This window comes from Pagrus major, chromosome 20 (assembly GCF_040436345.1).
Source record: "Pagrus major chromosome 20, Pma_NU_1.0".
NCBI classification, from domain to species: Eukaryota; Metazoa; Chordata; class Actinopteri; order Spariformes; family Sparidae; genus Pagrus; species Pagrus major.
Window position 1 is genome coordinate 23,925,789 of NC_133234.1, and position 22,315 is coordinate 23,948,103.

Genomic DNA, 22,315 nt, shown 5'->3' on the forward strand with positions numbered 1-22,315 from the left:
TTTGGTCACGTCACCACTGAGCGTCTTACTACACAATTACTACACACATTTTCTATAAATTGATAAATCTACAGGTTGTAAAGTTAGAGTTAGAATAGTTTATAACTAAAGTCGGCCTGTAAAGACGGACTAGTGAGTAGATGAGTGATCCCCAACAGCCTCTGTAGTCTCATTTAGACACTTGTTAGCAACCGTCGTTTTTAAGACACGTAAGCGATTTATAGTTAAATTGTGAGACATTTGATAATATATTTTATATCCTAGAACAAAACATGTAAATATCTTCAGCCTGTGGTAACCACAGACCTTATTTCAGGCATTTAACCGAAAACCCATTCAAAATTCAAAACGATTCATGATTCTTGGGTTTCACAGTTATTTTTGCATCATCAAAAAAAACCACACAATTTAATCCATGATGATGTGATATTCATTGGGGTCTGAACCAAAAACACATGTGTCATTACATCTGGAGAACAACATTTGGAGGCCATTGCGTCTCCGCAGCACTACAGTACTTCATTATAATGCTGCTCTGTCACACATTTGAACTTTATCGATTACTCATGCGGCCCTGCTGGACTCAAATCTGCTTTGAATTCATGACAGAGAGACTTATTTTTGTCTGGGTTTCTTTGAAAAGAAGTCTTTCATCCTCACAGTGCTCTGAGTTCACAGCTCCAGCAATGCATTCAAATCTCATGATGTCACCACATGGACGTGATGTCACTATGAGTCAGTTTATGGGAAGCTGGATTTGTCTGGAGTAGTGTGAGACTTAAAGGATAAAGACTTGGCTTGCTTTAGTTTAATGCTGTATCTCCCGTCATGCTATTGTTATATTTTTTTTATCCTAATCTGATTGCCTCATGTGATTTTGACATGTTGCCACTGTGTGAGATCAGGTCTCGGGACTTGAACAAACACGCCATCGTCGGATTCGATCCGTCCTGACATTTATCTTCATAACGCCTTTGTTTACACTCAGTTTTGACAGATCTTTGGGTAGCCAGATCAAAAGATGTCTCTGTAAATTGCCCTCAGACACCGCAGTGCTTTGGATTCAGATCTTTATCAGTGCCTCTACATCAAGCGTCAGATATCTGCTCGTCTAATTAGAATTTTATATAACAAATACTGCCAATTATTATTTCCCAGCGCGCTTTAAACTTTGATTATCGAAAAGCAAGTTTGGTTTGCGTTGACGTGCAGCAGATTGTTTCTCCCTCTGAACGCTTTCTGCACCGTAACCTTTTCGGTTTGTGAATTTGGCAGTTGTGCAACAAACAGCTCTTGGCAACAACGGGCCCGGCTCTAAGCTCTGCAGCAGATGCCCTGGTTTCTCTACCTAAACCTGATTTGACAGGTATGAATTTTCCAAATCAAGGGAGGAAAACAGTCGCGGCGGAAAGACAGAAGGAGAAGGACAAAGGGGGGAAGGGGAAAAGGGGGGTGAACCTGTTGCTGAACAGTGAAAGCAGACCCAGGTATGGGATTGCACTAAAGCAGTGTGGATAAGCGATTAGACTGATGGGCTGCCTGTGCTTGATGTGAGCGCTGCTGTAGCAGTGGGGGTGTATAAATTGAGAGAGGTTTATTCAAGCGGCTCTTTTTAGAGACGTGACTCATACTAGCACCCTGCTGCATCGTGCACACAGTACAAACTTATTATTTTAGATATCTGCCCCAAATACTGCTCTCTGGATTGCAGTTTGTTTGATACATTAAGCATCGAACATAACAGGGATTGCCTCAAGACGCCACCCATTAGCAGGTTTGGGTGGGCTGTTGTTGTAACTTTTCTTATTGTCTCTGGATTTTCTGTATTCAATGGAGAACATAAATTACAGTATATAATCAGGTATTTGCAGGATGCTGGAAGTCTGTCTTCATGTTGTCATCATAATCAAGTGACCAGTCAGCATGGTGGTGAGGGTTTACTTAAATCCCTACAATAGCTGGCATCCCTGCTGCCAGGCCTCGCCAGCTGACGGAGCAAGGTGACCTTAACTCGCCGAGCGTGCAGTTAATTGCCTTTCATACTCTCGTGCGCTCGCTCCCTGAATAGACGCAATGCTCCGAGTTCAATCCAATCCTCGTGCGACGTTTAAGGTCAGACCTGCACAAGGCGAGGTTCATTAGCCCGGCAGATAGAGCCGCAGCGTCGCTTCGCATTTGTGTTTGTTTGTTGGTGTTGGGGTCACCCTCCTGTAAACATGACAGTTAAGCGGCCACGTCCATGGCGAGGAGCAGAGGGCAGCGGTGACTGACAAAATGTTCTTCTTGCTCTCAATCAGTCGCTGACACACAAACACAGTGTGAGCAGGGGCTAGAGGCCACGTACTGTCGAGGACAGTGTGTCCACTTGTTTACAGATGTCACAGTACTAGTGTGCAGTATACACTCCCTGCATGCTTATTTGGTACACCTATACAATCTGATGCAGTCCAGTACAACAGCTCTGATACATATTCTACCTTTACAAAGCTTATAATGGCCAGATCCTCAGTCCCTTCTGTTGATCCCTGTCCGAGTCTCGCTCCCGGCTTTAGGCAGCCCTGATCTACCGGTGTCATCAGATCAATTTTTTATTTGTCCAGTACTTTTGTTTATGACCAAATAAACTAGTGACATTCCCATCAGCCTCAGCTGTACAGTATTTTGTGTTTTGTGCCAATTATGCATGCTAACACGCAAAAGTAGGTTGATGAACTGTCATGGTTTTAGCAAAGTGACCCAAAAGCACACTTTTATAACATAAAGAACAAAAGGAAGGCAGCCAAATCCAGCTGATAATAATCCAAGAACAAAACTAAAGAGAAATATAAAAATTCAGATGCTTAGAACAAACGTGGGGAACAAAAGCAGCAACACTGTCGACACACGAGGAGTGACAGATGTAGACAACCTGACAACTGATACACAGGGATTAATTAACTCATAAAACACAGGTGAAGAAAGAAAACAGGCAGGAAAAAGACAAAGACAGGAAGCGTAAAACAAAACATGACACAAGAGGATGAAATCTACAAAATAAAACAGGAAATTACTGATCTAAAAACTCAAAACCATGACATGAGCCTGACAAATGTTATACCATCTGAACACTGGCATGTTAGCATTCTGACATTAGCATTTAGCTCACAGAGCTGCTGGCATGACATCGTTGTCATGTTTCATCGATGATGATGATGTTTGATCTCAAATGTTCAGTTAATTTTCTCCGTTATGTCACCGTAAATTGAAAACCTTTCATTTTGGACCGTTGATCAGACAAACTTAGCAGGGTGAAGACGTCATCTTGGTGTCTGAGAAACTGTGATGAGCATTTTTTCACCAAATCAATAAATCACCAAAATAATGGTAATTAGACGACATTAGTAGAGCTTTTCTTTTACCAAAGTACTTTACAACGTGCCTCATTCACCCCCACACAAACATGTAATTAGCAGTAGAGCCGTGATGTCCTGGCTAACGGGGGCAATTGCTGGTCACTGGTTCTGCTCAAGGACACTTTGACATGTGCACAAGAGGACCCAAGGATCACACCACCAACCCTGCGTTTAATTGGCGTCCAGATCTATCTTCTGAGCCACGGCCTCGGGAGGCTGTCGACAGATAATTGACAGATTAATCAATAATGAAAATAGTCGTTAGCTGCAGCTCTACTCCCAGCTGTACGTGTGTGGGTGTGTGTATTAGCTTAGTGTGTGTCTCTTCTTCCCTCAGATTAAACTCCAGTAGATTTAGCCTTGAGCACCACTTCACCCCTCCTGCTCTCGCTCTGTGTTCACCCCGGTGTTGACCTCAACTCATCCACAGGAGAGACATCCATGTGTTTGTGTGTTTTTGTGTCTGACACACCACTTACATACACTCGGCATCCCTGTTTTTCTTGCGTCTCTGCATTTCTATGGATGCTGCATGCATGTCTGGTTTAGGTATGTGTGAGAGTGCGTCCGTGGGCGTGTGCAGCAGCAGCAGCTTTCATGCAGCAGAGTGTTTTTATTTCGTCCCCTGTGGTCTCTCGTCTCCTAACCTGAACCGATAAAGAAGAGGGTCACCGCGGGGTGCCAAAACAATGCTGGGACAAGGGAAGAATATGTATTCAGAGTGTGTGTATGTAGCAATCAAGAGGAAAATATGCATGAAAGTAGATCTGTCAGTGAGGGTAGGACTTGACAAGATCATTTTTGACGTTTTTGAGCTCCATCCAGATTAAAGCATCTATTTTAAAGTTGTTTTAGTGCTGAAATAATGTCGACTGCACCAAGTCTGTTTTTGGAGAAGCCACTCCCTTTTGTTTCTGAAAAGGGGAAATGACTGTTTTCCTGCATTTAGATGTTCCCGCTCACATCTCTGATATGTATTCTGCCTCTCCAGTGTTCGTTTGCTGCAGTATGTTTGTGGTATTTACAGGTTTTGTAAAGATTTTTTGGAAAGAATACCAGTTCTGTGAAGCTCTTTGAAACCTAGTTTTTATGATTGGTGTTTGTATGCGGCTGAGAGAGACGATCCTTTGAATGCCTGATTATAAGAGTGCGGCAGGGGGGTTGAGCTTTTCAAAACTCTGATATTGAAGCGACATTTTCGTCTCTATATGACTCAAATCGAAAAAAAATAAAATAAACCATTCTTCTTTGCCATTTATGCCCCTGTGTATTAATTGAGTGGTTATAACAAAGCAAAGCTTTTAAAAGCACGTGTGTGTGTGTGTGTTTTTCTCAGGGCCAGAACCAGAGGATCAGCCCGTGCTCCACCCTGACCAGCAGCACTGCCTCACCCCCTGCAGGCAGCCCCTGCTCCACCCTCCCCCCTGCCATGCCTGGCCAGGCTGGCAACAAGGACTGCGCCTACGGTTCTGTCACCAGTCCCACCTCGACCCTGGAGAGCAGGGACAGCGGGATTATCGGTGAGAGACGGTCTTAACGAACATGTGGTGATGTAAAACACAGAGTCCTTAAGGGATAAAGATGGCCTTCTTCAATATTTTTGTCTGCGGCATTCAGAAGACATAAAACTGGTCATAAATATGTTGTTTTATTATGAAAGAAGCCAATTTACTTCTGGACACTGCAGTTTCTAGCAGATATCCCTCAACATGGAGGAAATGCTGCGTTTTTATTGAACTAGATTTGACTGAAAATGTGTTTTCAGGCAACAATGGTGATCTGTGGCTGAAAAGATGATATTTGATGGCACTTGTTGACAATAAGACGAGCATAATTATCACCAGCTTTTCTTGTAGAGGAGCACACGTTCCTGTAGATAAAGATTACAATAGTGTGTTTAAATTGAGTCTTATTTAGTTTGATTATATGCTGTAGATGTCTTCGCTGGCTTTGTTTGTGCAACATAATCATATTTACCATCATCTTAATTTATATGTTAAAAGCATGTGTGCTCAGGTAGGTCTGAAAACAATGAAACAATACTGACAGGTTGAAAGAGTTTTTGGTTATTCTTTCTGTCGATACTGGTTGCAAAGACATCCCATATTGACATCATTTGCATGTAAATGATGGAGGTCAAAATGTCAGTCAGTTGGGCGGCACTCTTGTCATGGACAGACATCTCAAGTCAAGTGTAACATTCGATTTAGGTGTGGTCACTGTTTTGTTCATGCATGATAGACTAGCAGCCGTACAACTGGGCTTAGTAGATCGGTTGTTAGTTATGGTGCACTGCCGGGCTCCAGACACATGTGACCGTGTGTTTGGGCTTTAACTTTACTGTCTTCTGCTGCGATCACAAAGCTACATCAACCAAGAACCCAAACTGTAACAGCCTGATGGTTTCTCTTAGTGTTTCCATTAACAGTGTTAAACATTTGGTAGATACTCTCTTGAATCGTCTTTCAAATCGACTAAAGAACTTAAAGAAGAGTTTTCTTTGCTGCCAGTATGGACAGGATTAATTACAGCAACCAAGCAGTCAGTTTGTATTTAGATCGACTTGAAAAGCTTGAATTTATATATATATTCATTTTCTTTTTTCTATGCTTAGTGCCAGACAGGTAGTTTAATAGTCTGGGATACCTGACAGTTAAGATCTGTGACAGTCAGCAGGAACATGTCCAAAGAGGTCAAAAAGCTCCAGAACAACGTTATTGGCCCGGCGCGTTTCGGCTTGTTGCCTTCATCAGGGTCTGAAACACGTCAGTCTAATAAAATTGTTCGGTATACTCCAAGTTTTGCAGCAGCTTTTTGACCTCTCTGGACTTAATCCCTTCTCCATGCAGCATGGCAGTAGGTGAAGTTGTGCCAGAAACCCCTACTCCTCTTCTGCAGTTAGTAAGAACATGCCTGAGGTTGTGGCTCGGTTCCTATAACCTGAAATGACTCTCATATCCACTGCACTTCAAAAAATGTGGTACTAAAAACCTTTGCTTTGGTCAGTTTACAATCAAATTTTGTTATTTGTCATGCCGTCAGAAGCCATCTGTTCTCCAATGGGAATACAATTCAAGTGCGCACGTCGTGCTGACATCAACTGTGGCATTCTTGCATTGTTAGCAAGAAATAAGGAGAAATAAAACGCTCACTGATGTGAAGCTTTCGTGTCAAAACTGGTGCCGACATTGTTTCCAGGCAACACTGGTGATCACCTGCAGTCTGATGATCAATTCAGAACAGCAGTAAATAAGTGTGAAGGCAGACGGGCTGGGCGAGGTGAGGGAGAGACAGTCAAACATGAAACGATGTTGTGTTTTTGTTCTGTTGCAGCCACCCTGACCAGCTATTCAGAGAACATGGAGCGAGGAGGCAAATACGGCGAGGGCTCGCGGGGAAACCTGAAACTGTGGCAGTCCCAGAAATCAGGCATGGATTCGTTCCTGTACAGGGTGGATGAAAACATGACCGCCTCCACCTACAGCCTCAACAAAATCCCTGAGCGCAACCTGGAGAGCATGTCCTCCCACTCTGCCCACTCCATCCCTCTGTACCTCATGCCCCGCCCTAACTCTGTGGCTGGTGAGTCCCTTCCTCTCTCCCCACCTCTCCTGTCCAAAGTAGAAAAAGGAGGCAACAGTTTGTCTGAGGAGCCAGAAATAAGGTTGTTTACAGCTGCCTGAGAGAGATTACTTTTTCTGGCAAAATTGGATTGAACTGCTGTTTCTGACTCCCATCTTCTCTCCTTCCAAGCTTCCTTTCCTTGCTTGCTTTTCCTTCCCAGATGAAGTGTGATCCTTTCCTTTGAAATCTTTGACGTCCATTTCTGTGACCAGAAAATGTAACAGTGAAATTGAAAAGAGTAGAGAAGTATATTAGTATTTTGGAGGAGCAAGTCCAGCCGCATCAATGTGATATTAAATCTGTAATAGTATCAGGCCAAAAAAAGCCTGATAGAGTATCTTCAGACCTTGGTTTGAGTATCCTTCTCCTGTCCTCGCCTCTCAGTCTATTAGCGGTGAGATTTTACGAGTGCCGGCTGATAAATTGTATCTTCATCTTCGTGTCGATGTGAAACTGTCCAGCAGACAAATCGCAAAAGACTGCTTGAAACGAGCTTTGGATACTTCAGCCATGCATGTCCCTCACATAGCCAATCAAATGAAGCCCCAGCTATTACACAAATAATGAATAGTATAACAATAACTATAACAATAAGGATAATATTCTTTAAACGGTGGCGCCGAGCACACGCTGCGCAGTGATGTTTGTGCTGTATGTTGCACAGAGATTTAGAAAATCTTCAAAGATGAGAGGCGTTAAGAGAAACACTCTGTTACAAGACTGTCGTTCTTTGAAGTCTCACTTTATTCATACTTTTCTATGAGTCAACATCAATTATCCTACAGATCGTCGAAAAGAGGGCTTTCAGAGACCTCATCACCCGTAAAGTTACACAAGCATTTAATAAGTTGTATAAATCACCAAAGCTGAGTTGTTAGACCATCTTAAAAGTGTTTCTTAATTGCCGTCAATTAACTTACATAAACGAGGAAGGCTACAGTTAGAAAGTAAAATTACAAGTGCTCTTGCAACATTATTTTGTCGAAAAAATGTCCCCAAAATCAAGCTAATGAATGGCCCTGTGAAGTCAGATGGATTTTGATTGATCCCAACGATATCATTCGGCAGTTGTCAGAGCTGCGGTGTGAACCCGAACCCATCCACCTCAGTTAGAACGGCTTGGGTGACACCTGCCAGGTGAGCTCGATGATGGCTGAGGAAGGAGAGAAGCTGATGTGCGCTTCAATATTTATTCATCACAAATCATTTTGTCTTTTCGGGTTGCAACAATTCATCCAAATATACTTGCAATCGCAATATGGCCGTTAAGTTGGGCTTAGGGTTTGAATATCAGGGTAAACCCAATCAGAGGCAGGGTAGGGCTTTGCAGTCGGGTCCGTAATGATGTGCACAGAGCCGAAAGCTCCAGACCACATTTCTCCCACAAATCTGGGATAAATCAGCCTAAACTTCCTCAAATCTGAGCCCGGTCTTGGCGGGAGCTAAATTGTGGTTCGTTTCGAGTCGTTTTGTCGTAATTTTTACAGCATTCCTCGATTATCGAGGGTGGAAACAACTCTCGGGGTTCTGTTGGAATTTCGGTTAGCTGCAAAATCCGCAGCGGTATTTTGTTAAACTCTCACAGCCCTCTGGTGTGGATTGAAACCACAGCGCAGAATAACACAAGTCTAGGGAGGAAAAACAGCTTCGGCAGAAGAAAAAAAAAAAAAAAGGAGAACATACTGCGGCTGGAAGATTATCACACAGGAAAACTGGCATTTGTGTTGCTGACAGAGGTCTCATTGATGTGTGTTTCTCATTGTAGGCCACAGCCGCCTCAAAAAGGCTCCCAGAAGTGACAGTAAATATATCAGGAAAAATGTCAGTTTCATAACACTGAGACGGTCCTAATGGGCCTGATTGTGTTATTGTTCTCATCATCAGAGAGGCTGTTACAGACGATGAGCTCTATTATGCACTCCTCTCACTCCCACTGGAAAGAGTGTGCTGTAGACACGCATATGTATTTCGCTAAACACTGTAATGTGGCTGACAAGGCGCGTCGCTGCAGCTATGACCCTCTCTTTATGCTGGTCATGTTCTGCTGTTTGACACCGCTGTCTGGCGGCGCCGCGACTCCAGCGCCGGCTTTCAGAGATTCACCCTCGATCTCGTCTCCGCCCCTCAGTATCCAGACCTTCAAAGGGGGGGACTGGAGACGGCTTTAAAGACGTACTATGAGCTGCGGATGACGCAACAAAATAAAATAAAGACCGAGCGAGGGAGTGGACGGTGTTTTTCTGAAGGCATTCGTGTCGTCGGGGGCAGGAATTCTGTATCGAGGAGAAGGAGACGGATGCATGTGTGGAAGAGAGAGTTTCATAATCTATCTCTCTCTCCTCTTCCTCCACAAAGAATTATTAGATGATGTAGGGATGGGAGGCAAGCACCGGCTGAGGATTGGCTGGGCTCACGCGGCAGTGGAACATCAAAGCCCCAGGCATTAACCGTTTCTATCCCCCAGAGTGACGGAGAGACCGGCTTTGATGTGCAGAGAGAGGGAGATAGGGAGGAGAGCAGGAGGAGAACGAGGACGGAGGGGGCTACTTTATTACCTAATGAAGGCAGCGCGTTGGTAGAGCTTAGGATGGATATGGAGGACGGAGAGTAACCAAGACCGAGTATTAAATTTTCTCCCTTGCCTTCACGGTGCTAATACTGCTCAGGCGAGAGGAGCAGAGTTGATCAGAATTTAAAAATGAGTCTTTTACTGCACATTAGGAAACATTTTTCTTTTCATTCAGCGTAGAATTGTGAGTAAAGACCAGAAGAGTCAGTGTAAACTTGCTCATTCATCACCGAAAATAGGAAATTAAATAGGGACACTTGAGCGAATTAGTATTGTACAGATCGGACGCAGATTGAAAAAGATATAATCAAAATGTGTTCATGCTCTCGAGCAATTAGCTCTTCAAATAAATAAATTTTCTGCTGGTGATATTATCGCTGTTGGAAATACATGGGGTCTGACTAATGACTGGAAAACAATCAGTCACAGCAGTGGACTCTGTCTATACTGTATGCAATGAAACCTAGTTTACTACTCCAGGAATGAAGCTGTTCAGTCCGCGAGCTCACTTGAGCTAACGTTAAAGGTGCTATTTTGTGAGAGAAGTTGATTTTTGAGCCTCTTTCCCAACTCGTCAGATACTGATGCATCGGGATTGTAGGATATAAACATAAAACTGCTGATCCAGGAGCGTCTAACATCTGAACAGTTTCTGTTCAATACAAAAGTTCAATCTCATTGACTGGTTGGTTATACCTGTTGTATAACTTTTGATAGACCCTCCCTGCCGAGTCAAAGAGCAACTTAAAGGAGACATATTATGCTCATACTTTTTATTTTGGGTTTATTTTAGGTTCATGCTCTGTTAAAATGGTTGGTTTTGAGCTATTTATCTGAGATTTTTACCCTCGACACAGGTGAAACGAGGTTGTGGCAGAAAAAGTCACCAACCTGTCTTCAGAAATGATGCAGGTCTCGTTGTGAATAGTTAGAATAGCAACTTTTGCATAGAGTAGCTCCAGTTCCCCTCTGTTGTACTGGGGTGGAGGCACAAATTGCTGACCAAACCTTAAACATTTCTGTGCCTTGATATAAGAGGAAAGTTGTTTTTAAGCTGCATTAACTGCCTTTTCTATATGCACCAGTTTATATAAGTGCCTGGTTGTGGACTCCATATGAAGACTAAAGGAGAATAAAAGACTCTGAGATTCAGTGAACTCACCCTATAGTCTCTAAATTCACATAAATTAAGATAACAGCTCACCTGAGATAACATTTTTCAATTTGTGGGGCGGACAAGTGCCATTGATTTCCATTTTATCCTGATTTCCTCTGTGTCCCTGAGCCCACCTCTGCTTATACTCTCTGTGTAATACCCGGAAATATTATTGTTTAAATACCAGGCCTCCATTATTTATCATCTCCAGTCATCTCTCGGGGAGATGAGAGGGAGAGTGGTGAGGCGTTTAGAGCACCAGCAGCCACCTCATATCTGCTCCCTGGCTGCTGCTGCTGCTGCTGCTGCTGCTGGCTCTGGACGGCAGCCCAGCTGGTTTTTTGAGTGTGTGTGTGTGTGTGTGTGTGTACGTACGCTTTCAAACAGGAAGTGTCTGATGTGGCTGTCGTTTGCCCAAAGCAGCGGCGCTCTCTGCTGCACAGTTAGGCTTTTCCCCTTCACTTTCTCTTTCTCGCTCTTTCTCTTTCCACACTGTGTTTTTCTTTTCCTCTTTATTTCTTTTCCACCACGCGTGCAGTCTTAGCGCATTGGCTCAGGAGCTGTGAATGTGATCCTCGGCAGCCTGCTGCATTGCAGATAGAGATGATGAGCACACAGATTTGAGTCCTCACATTCAAACACAGTTGAAAAGCGAGAAAGAAAAGGGATCTTTTTCAGCCCTGCAGCCCTGAGTCATTCTTCCTTGGTTTAGCAGCAGATTAATGCCTCCACTGTCTCCACTTTTAGCCCCAGTTGGATGACCAGCACCCCCCCTATTCCCCATCAGGGCCAGGCCTCCGGCATTCTCAGCTGCCATTTTCCCTCCATTTTGGGAAACCCATGTGGCTCATTTTTGGGTCTGCAGTCAGTCAGCAACACAGCCGTGCACATGCTCAGTGTGCTCCTCCGAGCTTAACTCAAGCGGCACAGAAACCAGTCTTTGAACCGACGACAGGACAAAGATCAGTGTTGAGGTGGTGCGCTCAGAGGGATTACTGTGTCTTACTTTTTGGAGAGACTAGAGAGAGTCACACCTCTCCCCCAACTCCTTGAATTTGACTTTGGATGTCAGGACCTCAGAGTGTGTCAGGTATAGTGTCAGAGAGAAAGGATTCCCAGCTCTGATTAGGATAAACCTGGCTTATTACAACTTGGATCTAATTGCTGTAGCTCAGTTCTGTCAGTCATGATAACATTGTACTCACCAAGTTAATTAAAAAGGAAACACAAGCAGTCAGATGATCAGACGTTTACAGACCAGCTCCTGCGCTATAAGTGATTTTTATAAACATTTTAGATTTTTTTTTTTTGCTTTACCTCCACAAAAAGCAGCTCTTTACAACTTGTATTTCTTTCCCCGTTGGAATCTGTTGTCAAGATGTTCCCAGATCTCAGTGAGTACAGTGGTTTCATAACAGACAGCATGGAAGATAATAGGTGTGAGACAGCCAGCATCCATCCCTGCAGTCTACCTACGAACAGACTGTTCTCAGACTGAGCCTCACGACGAGAACTGATTCATCCCAAGCGCAACTCACTGAGTACCAGCTACTGCCGCCGGGGAGGAGGTTTAGAGCGCCGCGCTGCCACTTGAATAGATTTAAAAAACTCTTTTATCCCGACTTCAATAAATATTTTAATTGGCAGAATATTAAATGCACCATAGATGGAATAACATGAAAACATACAGAGCTTTATTTTTTACTGATTTTATTTGTTGGTTCTGTAGTTGTAGCGCCTCTCTGTACTAAATTATTGACGAAATCTTCACTGTAGCTAAGCTAAAAGCTCGAGGGTGTAAATAACGTCTTTTCAGATCAATTTGAGATCTCTGGATCAATCTATTTATGTATTTATTCATTTATTTTTTTTTACCTTTTTTAGACTACAAAACCTGTCTTTCTATCTTTTGTGTTTTTTTCTTTTCTTATCTTTTTTTGGACTACAAAACGTTCCTCCATTTTCCATCAGCATGGGAATAAGTAGATTATATTTTTGTTTTTGGGTGAACTGTTCCTTTAATCTCATATAAATGTCTTTTTTTCTTTTACTTTTCCTGCATGTTTTTAATCCCTCTCTATTTAGATCTGTTTCACATATATCACGCGTTTTATTTATGTGGAATGTTTTTTTTATGGATGCAACACGGGGGAAGCCCCATCCAGATTTCCTACAATGGGGGAAAGTGATATAAACGTTACGTAACTCGAACTGGAAGTAAACAGCCTTTAACTTTTACAGTATCGCTGCATTAGCAAAGGTTATTTTGACCAAATCTTCTGCCATGTATTTTTAAAGGGACAAACTAAATGACCTCTACGCACCAGCTTCTGCGTGGTTAACTCCCTCATCTCTCCTGGATTTTTACAGTTTCTTGTCTCTCACTCGCCTTCACCTCTAACTGAGCCGCGGGGTTCAGGTGTGACGAGGCATTCGAGTCCGTCGTTTACTCACTCTGGCGGCGTCTAATCTCATTTAACATTCACTGGTTCCGAGCGTTGGCCCCGAAGACACCGCGTGGTGTGAACAATCAGCAGCCGGCGTCAGACGGCGCTCACTCCATGAATAAGACATTTGTCTGCTGAGCTAATTAATCCTGAGAGGGGCCGGATGGCATCTGCCTCCGTGCCGCGTGACAGACACTGAGAGGAGGGAATTTTAGGACAGAGCCATGTAGGGCCGGCTTGCTCTTTCCTGTAGGAGTTAACAAGTATGAGAGCGGGAGCCTGACAACTGCCTCCAGACACTGGCATGAACCGGTGCCACCTTCTTATGTCTGTGCATATAATGGGTTTGTTCACTGTATGCATCTCTCATACTAACAGAGTCTCTCTTTTTTTTTTTACTTTCTCTCAAATACCTCTGCTTTTCTCTCCCTGTCCATCACACACACACAACAACAGCTACCAGTTCAGCTCACCTGGAGGACCTGGCATACCTGGATGAGCAGAGACACACTCCATTACGCACCTCGCTGCGCATGCCAAGACAGAGCACCACCTGCGGGCCAGGTCGCTCCGGGCAGGACCTGAGAGGTGAGAGCTAGAGAGAGCACACACATGCAAACACAACACACACCCTCTTAACCCCTCCTCCAATGAAAGCTGCTGGAAAAATACAGATACAGCTCAAAGATATAAAGGATGTATGTCTTTTTAAAGTTTGTTTTTTATGTTAAAGGTGCAATATGTAAGAGTTGGCCACCTGTCAGACTCATACTCCTAACCAATAGGGGGCAGCATATCACCAGAGTAATCCCTAACTGCTGCTAACTGTAGCTGCCATTAGCAAGTTAGCTCAGTTAGCGAGTGGTCTAAACCGGGAGCTCAGAACACCGCTAGTTCAGGAGCTTCTGACTCCGACGAGCCGGGGCTAACGAGTTAGCATGCTATCTTCACTACATGCAACAATACGTATTAATCATAAGATCCGAAAAACCGGGAATTTCTTTACTCTCTGTTGATTTAAATATGCTAAAATTAAAATGTTTTTCCTCTTATAGCCACCTGTTGAATTCATACTCGGAACAAATAGGGGGCGGTATGTCACCAGAGTAACAGCTAACTGCTGCTGAATGTAGCTAACGTTAGCTAGTTAGCTCAGTTAGCTGTGCAGCTAGGGGTCGAAACTTGGAGCTTGTGGGGAGTACTGGTCTTTACACCTCTAGCACAGGAGTCTCGGACCAGGACGGGCGGGGCTAGCTGGTTAGCATGCTAACTTCAGTAGCTATAAAATACAAACGTTATTTCCTCACATTCTGTTGAAACTTTTAGTTTATTTTTTAATTTTTTCAACTATAAATTCTTACATATGGCACCTTTGAACTGAACAGTGGATAGTAAAGACAGGAAAATCAGAGAAAAGAGAAATGGAGGATTACACACAACAAGAGATTTTTGCAGTTGCATCGTCATCATCTTAAAACCGGAAATTCCAGTTTATCTGTCGCTCACCATGACAACCTGCAACAAAACACTGCCAACAAAAAGATGTTTGTCAGAAGAGATACTGCGTGTAAATACTGGCTGTGGGCTGCAGTGCGACCCTGCAGCACCAGCAGACATTTGCAGGTGAAAGGCTGCGTAAACACGACGAATGATTCAACCATCCTTTACCTTCACTTTGACTATAAAAAGTGCCGTTCTGTGTCAGGTTTGGCTGCGACTAGCCCGTTGCTTCACAGCAGACACGGTGCAGGAGCAAACAATGGGACACTGTTCTGTTTTTCATCCACAAACTAAACACAAACTCAAAGCAGCTGATCGTTACAAGGCGAGTTATTTTTAAAATTCAAAAGAAAGTCGCTGACAGTTGATTTGCAGATGGAATGTGTTTGGGATGAAAATATCTGCGTGTGAAGCTGCTCCCACATCAGACCGGCGACGCTGCCGAGCTGTTGATGGTGGACGCTGGAGGTTGTCAGCTAATGTCTGTTGTGTGTTTGTGTGTTTGAGAGGGTGCACAAAGAGCGTTTTGTCGCCACTAAGCTAAAAATGTTCTTAACGATCACAGTCAGCGTGCGCTCCACTGCACCCTGTTCAAGTCTTGGACTCCGTGATCGAGCTAGTCTCCTCAGCCTCCTCACCAAATGGCCAAATGGCCTTATGTCACAACATTATGTGTCCCCTTGCCCTTCTTCTTCTGTCACTTAGCCAGTAATGAGCACCTTAATGGCAGCCCTCAGCCATCCGAGCGAACACAAATATGCGTCCCTGTGTGTTTTAAACACCTGTTAAGACCCCACTTAGCTGAGAGTGCGCTCGGCTGAGCTGCGATGTGATTCCCTCGCCCGAGGGCAGCCAGCTGCAGACAAATGCAGAGTGAGAGAGGGTTAGAAAGACAGGGGGAAGGTAAGGAGAGGGATGGAGATGGACCGAGAGAAAGACAAGGGAGTAGGGAGGAGCTGGTTCCTCGCAAAGCTTCGCTGTTACTGCCAGAGCCACTTGTTTCAACCTTCCTCCTCTGAGGGCAGCCAAGTGTGTTTACATGTCAAGCGACTGCGTCCTAGCATGCGTTCTGCCTCCTCGGATCAGTGTCAGCGCCTCCCTGAGTGCACTGCTCCAGCAGCTTCACCGGGAGAGACAGAGAGTGAGACCGAGGGAGACGGGATGTAGTGACTTGTAGAGTGGGGTTTTCCCTGCAGACGATGAGGACAAATCCTAAATGGTTTTATTCCTGAAATTTGAGGCAACAGACAAACAACCTGACTGAGTTTGTGAGTGTATCACAAGTTGTCAAATCAAAGGGGCATAAATGTAATATAATATTCATAATTGTGGTTTCATTAGTGTTTAATGACCTGAAACGTAGAGTTGTTGTGTTTTCACTTCCTTAGAAGGAGCCTTTTATGTCTACAGAGGGACCGAGTCCTCTTCCTCGGGGTCATGTTGCACTGCCATGTTTCTACAGTAGCCCAGAATGGACAAACCGAACACTGGCTCTGGGGAGGCCACCGTAGGGAATAATGATTCAGCTGGTCGTAATCTGCAATTTCACTGCTCAGTGCATCTAAATCCTACACACTTGACCTTTAAAGGGTCAATGCCTGTTTGACACTTGGGTTAAGAGCAGGATGACTAGTTCTGACATCGTGATGAAGTCTGGCGTGAATATTCAGGGTTTCCTGAGGATGATTCATGATGTAGTGACCTCTCCTGATCTTTTCTCTACTGACAACACCAAATCAGAACCTGTGCATAATGAAGAAAGAGCACTGTGGTGCTTTTTCTCGACCACAAAAACGTCTTTACTGTTCGACAACTCAATTTCATCTCGGACGATGGCCTTAGCGGTACACCCTCCCCCTCGGTGACCGCTTAAAATGAGCAAAAAGGTGAAAAGCCCTCTCTAGAGCCAATGTTTGCTTTGTCCCTTCTTGGCTACTGTAGAAACATGGCGGTCCAACATGGCAGACCTTCTCCCTCTGTAGATATAAAAGAAAACTCAATGATTCCTAAATCATACACACTGCACCTTTCAGTGATGCAGCTTTTGAGTGTTGGGTTATAAGGCATTACATTACATTATTAGTAATGCATTAGCTTGTTGTTTTGCTGATCCTGCTGGACGCAGACTAAAAGGCGAACTCGAGGAGAAGAGGACTGCTGGTTATGTGTTGGTCAGGTGGTAACCAGCTGACAGATGCAGCTTTCTCTCTGGTTCGGTTCTGTCGAAGCTTCTTTTGATGCGGACCATCGGGGGCCTGAGATGTGCTGCTGTTTTGAGGAGAGTGAGTCAGACTGTGATGGACCTTCTTGTGCTCCTGCCTGCCTACCTCTAAGATTTACCACCCACCTTATCTATTCACCGCAAAACTCACTCACATAACTGTACACTGCGCTCACAATTTTCTCCCTCGTTTATCTTCACTTTACCTCTCTTTTGTCTTCGTCGCTCTCCGCTCCCCGTCTCCCTCGCTGTCTTCTTCTTTCTGCCTCTGCTTGCATACACAAACAAGCCTCGTGTTAGTGGATGTTTGCAGCTTTTGGCTAATAAAAATATTCTCCAGACGGTTTTATTACTTCAGTAAAAACCTCCCTGACGGGGGCTGGATCTTAAATAAGGAGTCTTTAAAATTCACTGTTCTTTCTTGTTGTCAACAAATTCCCTAAAAATACCAAAATAAAAATTAATTGATCGTATCACAAAGCATTGTCTGCCTGTCAAAGCCTTATATAGAGCCGTAGACCTCCGCTGGTATCGATAAACCTGGGCATTTATTTCTACTCAGTCCCACACACACAGCCCTGCTGCTGTAGATCATCAGAGCACTGCATGTGTATTCATCCTCCGCTGAAAATAGTCCCCAACAAATGCACTATTTACTCATGTTTAAGTAGCGTTTGTGAAAAACTACAATGCCCAGGTGTTTTAGGTAATGACTGCCTGTAGCACTGCATATATGTGACTGTTTTTAAAGGGCAACGCCACCAATTTTACACCCAGGGTTTGAATAGGAACAAGAATGGGTGGAATAAAAAAGGCGATATCTCTAACTTACTCTGAGTAACTGTGATATTTTGTTGAGTTTTGAGGCCCCTGTGGACAAAAGGTGGCCGTGTTTTCACTATCAAAACCACAAAATCTCCTCCTGCTTCTTTTTAACTGGCTAACTCACTGTAACTTTGCCAGGGAAAATGTAAACGCAGGCGCTTCAGGTCTGCACATGGATGAAGAAAAACTAAATAGAAATAGTTCATTTGATGGTGTCATTTGCTAATTTAGGTCATATAGAGACATCAGCGTTAAATTGAGACTGTTTCATAACCAGTTAAAAATTCCTCGTTGTAGCTTTAATGTGTAAAATTACCCTTTAAAATCATTTATGTTCCTTGCAGTAGGAACCAGTGGGCTCTGAGCTGACTGCCACAGACAAGGAAGTCTGTCTATTTGTAGACATACTAATATAGTGTTGGTTTTGGTCTTTTCATGGCATTTATTTATTATTATAGTAAGCGTTTATTTACAGCAAACAGACTGAAGGAGATGCCCCTATAGCTGTCTGAGCCAAGCGAGGCAGATAAGAGTCTAAGATTTGATGACCGCGCACGAACACGACAAAGTTGACGAGATTCAGATGATTATCTCGCCTTTATCTGCCGTTCATCACGTTGTTTGACACCACTGCCTTAATCTGTTTTCTACAATCTTACGTTGAATACAAATATGATAGAGTTTGAGATGTGATACGTACGCCTGCCTCGGGGTTTTCTTATATAACATATTGGCATAATTTCTCCCCGCTGCTTGGCTGTCAGACATAAAGGAAGTCAGGACATAGTATGTTTTTGATGAGAGGTGACAGTTAGCAGCCGTAAGCATGATTTGAAAGAGAAGAAATGCATGCATCCAGGTTTATTATGTTGCTCCGGGCCTACTGTGCAAATTACATAAGATAAGATTTTTTTTTTAAAACAGAAATTATGTAAGCTCTTGTTGATGCTAGCTGTAGCTCTACAGAATTTTAACAGTACGTCTGAAAAACCAGACAGTAGGGAAAAAAAGTCACTCATCCACTAACTCCCACATCTTGCGCTTGACCTGAGATAACCCTCCGCCACACTCCCGAGACCCCTCACAACCCGAACACAGCACAACAGGCTGATCATCCAAACTGCTTCTCTTCCTCCTCCCATCATTTCCTCTCATTTCCACCTCTCTGCCAACTCTACCCTCCTCTCCTCCTCCTCCTCCTCCTCCTCCACTTCCCTTCCACTGTTCCTCTCCTCCTCTTCTTCTCATCCTCCTCTTCCTCCTCCTCCTCCTCTTCTCCCTCCTTCTCAAGGCTGTTCAGCCACAGTGAGTCATCCTCACCTGGTGAATAATTAAAACGTCTGAGACTCTCACTCCGTCTGGCCACGGAGGGCCCGTTGGTAGAGGAGGAGGGGGGAGAGAGAGAGAGAGGGGAGGTGGAGTGATACCTCGCTCAACATCGCCTGAGGGGGAGTGTTATGGGCAGGATTATGAGCAACCGCTATCCATCCATCCAACCATCCATCCATCCCCTCACACACATTTTTGCTCTCACCGTCCCGGAAACAACTCCCTCAGCCCCCGTTCACAACATGGCTGCCATGTTTTTTTTCCTGGAGTACCTGACACGGCGGAGCAGTAGTGGCTGCACGACTTGCTGCGCACAAAGCGGCGTAATCGTTGCTGCCGTTCGGTGGATGGTGCCCAATAGTGCGAGGGCGCGTTTAGTAATTCCACGAGGACGGAAGGAGCTTTACAGGCACGTTTGGCATTCAGTCACCCCCAAGATAATTGGATTAGCGCCACTTAAAACAGAGTAGCTGTGGGTATTTAGCCTCTTACTTCAGTGGCTTATGTTATTGTAAATGTCAGCATTGGGTAGTTTTTACATTTCCCATCGCTAATGTTGCGTCAGGTCCCTTCTTTCACACCCAATATTACATCATTTTGTGAATTATTGAAGGCAGAATAAAGTCCCTCTGTCTCTTTGTCTCTCTCTCTGACTGTGTGTGTTTATGTGTGTGTGTGTGTGTGTGTGTGTGTGTGTGTGTGTGTGTGTGTGTGTGTTGAGTTAGCACTAAAATAATCTGACCAGGGAATAGGGATGAATATGTCTTTTATTACATCGGGCTGCAGCTGCCACAGAGCTCAGTGCAGTATAATGCAGTGCCGGCCATGCACTCGCTAGAAAAACGAGGGCAGCTTTTTCACCCACTTCCAGGTATATCTGTTTGTACGTTTCGCTGATTGCATAAGTAGGAATATTCTCAGCGTTTTTCTTTTCACTTCGCTATTATAATTAGCATTCCTGGAGAAAAAAGAAGTCAGCGCTTTGGAGTGCCGCGTGGTAAAGGAATACGTTAAGAGCAAAATCAGCTCATTATGTGATGTAGCGAGGCCTCTAATCAGCACACTGGAGTCGTTTACAGAAGACATACAGCTCTAATGCAACTCTCTGCCCTCCTGATAACATCCTGCAGCGCTGTACCTGCACACAGTTTCTCACAATTTCTGCAGAGGCACAAGAATTTTCTGCAGGCTCTCCTCACCATCTTATCCGACCGGTCTAATGTATGATACATATTTCCTGCAGCTCTGACTCACACTGTGCTTATTGCTAACATGCTGCAGAGTGTGAAATGAACTACTGCACTGGCTATCATCTGACCACAGGCTATTACTCACCGCTCACCGCAACGAAATCTGAGCAAAATTTAAGCTCGTTGAAAGAAAGACGGAGGTGAAAATCTGATTTTAGAGTTGGTGTGATTTGGGATTTGTCTTGTACAAGTGCTGCAACGAATGATTATTTTTAATTTGTCGATGATTTTTTTGATTGTTTTCTCTTAATTGATGAGTTGTTTGGTCTTCAGACAGGCAGAAAATCCGCAGGAAGTCAATGTTGTGAATTTATCTTTGCTAATGATATGCTGGATTCATGTTGATGTGTATTTTCAGACACATTTAAAGGTGCAATATGTAAGAATTGTGCTTGAAAGCATTCAAAACTTTACAAAAATGTGAAGGAATAACAGTTTTGGTGACATGATGTCTATGTGTTGTGTTGCTTACCAGCTTACCCCATCACGCTTTAAAGCTCCTGTGCTTGCAGTGGAAACACCAACACTTCCCCGGTGCTCTGAGCTCCCATACCGGACTGCTAGCTGCACGGCTAACAGAGCTAACGGCAGCCACAGTTAGCAGCAGTTGGTGGTTACTCAGTGGCCAATTCTTACATATTGCACCTTTTTTACATCTTAAAAACTTTTGAAAATATTATCAAGCAATTATTTTTCGGCTGCCTGCAGTAACTCTGAGCACCCCCGCGGGTTCGCAGACCTCCTGTTGAAGACCCGGAGATCGATCGATGAATTGTTGCAGCTCTGTCTCGTACTGAGGTTTATTATTTCATGTTAAGATGTGGCTAACATTAGCAGTCTGTAACACACACACCTCGTCTGTCGAGTTGAGGTTGGAATCTCACCATCCAGGGTCAAATTACCACTAGAACTGGATTAAATTATCTTTATTGGGATTGATTGATCCGGCCCGGCACAATGGAACCAATTAGATTCTCCCAAAAGTGCAAACCTCCCCCCGACCGCCCCTCCCGACACGCTGAGGACTACGCTCGATGTAATTCAAAGGATTTCAATTAGCAATCGACCCTGGTTTGGTGGTTCCCCGTGTATCTGACGTCATGATGTGCTGATGCTGAAGCTGCTTCCTCTTTTTGTTTGCATTGAGCTACACCTTTGCCTGTGCTGTGTTACACTGCTGCCAGTTTTCATTCACTGCCTGTCTTTCTTCCCTCTCTCATCACTCTCTGTCTCCTTTCACTCTCTGTCTTTATCTCTCTCTCTCTCTCTGTCCTTTGCTTGCTGTTCGTCTCAGCTTCCGCTAATAACACCCATGCCTGGCAATCCCAGTCACGTAAGTTACTTTAATTTTAATTTGTTGCATCAGGCGGCACGTTCTGCTCGCCGGGCTTTAACGCTTTACAAGTCAAAGTGCTCCAGTCGAGTGCCGCGCACTCTTGCCAGCAAAAGTGTTTGGATTATTCACGTAGCACTCACACTCTAGATCAGGCGTAATTACCAGATGCTGATATAACATTTAAAGAAATGACACACCAGATAGAAGAGAGCATGTTTTTATTCTCAAAGCTCGGATCGGTTTTAAAGACGGCACCCAGGAGATGACACCCAGAAGCAGCCGACTAAATTTTACAGTGATTTTATCACTCGGCTTCAGAAGTTCATACCAGATTCATTTTAGCCTCATTAGTCTTTAATGGTCCATATGTTCTGCTGAGAAGATGCCCAACCTCTGGAGGACTTTAGTTTAATGACTCCCCCTAGTGAGGAAAATCAACAGTCGACAGTGGCTGTTGAAAGTAGTCGCTCCCTCGACTTTTTTGCGAGTTTTCTTTTGCAACAAAATGCACCTGAAGCGCACAAGTCTGGATTGTAACAGTAGTCCCTCCCTTTGAACTCTGGAGCTAATGCTTTATACCAACTTCATCTTTAGTTTACAGTGAGATCAGAGTGGATACTTCTTATTTTAGAAAAACCTGCTCAAATTTAACCTATCAAGACATTT

General features: G+C 44.0%; 1 protein-coding gene across 1 annotated transcript in view; it reads left to right on the forward strand.

Moving 5' to 3' along the window:
* The window catches only part of tanc2b (tetratricopeptide repeat, ankyrin repeat and coiled-coil containing 2b), a 141,254-nt gene that overhangs the window by 96,082 nt on the left and 22,857 nt on the right, over positions 1 to 22,315 (forward strand). Inside the window, exons 7-10 of the mRNA XM_073489737.1 lie at positions 4,729 to 4,912; positions 6,726 to 6,974; positions 13,645 to 13,776; positions 21,608 to 21,646. Coding sequence (XP_073345838.1) covers positions 4,729 to 4,912; positions 6,726 to 6,974; positions 13,645 to 13,776; positions 21,608 to 21,646 — 604 coding nt within the window. The remainder of the gene's footprint in view (positions 1 to 4,728; positions 4,913 to 6,725; positions 6,975 to 13,644; positions 13,777 to 21,607; positions 21,647 to 22,315) is intronic.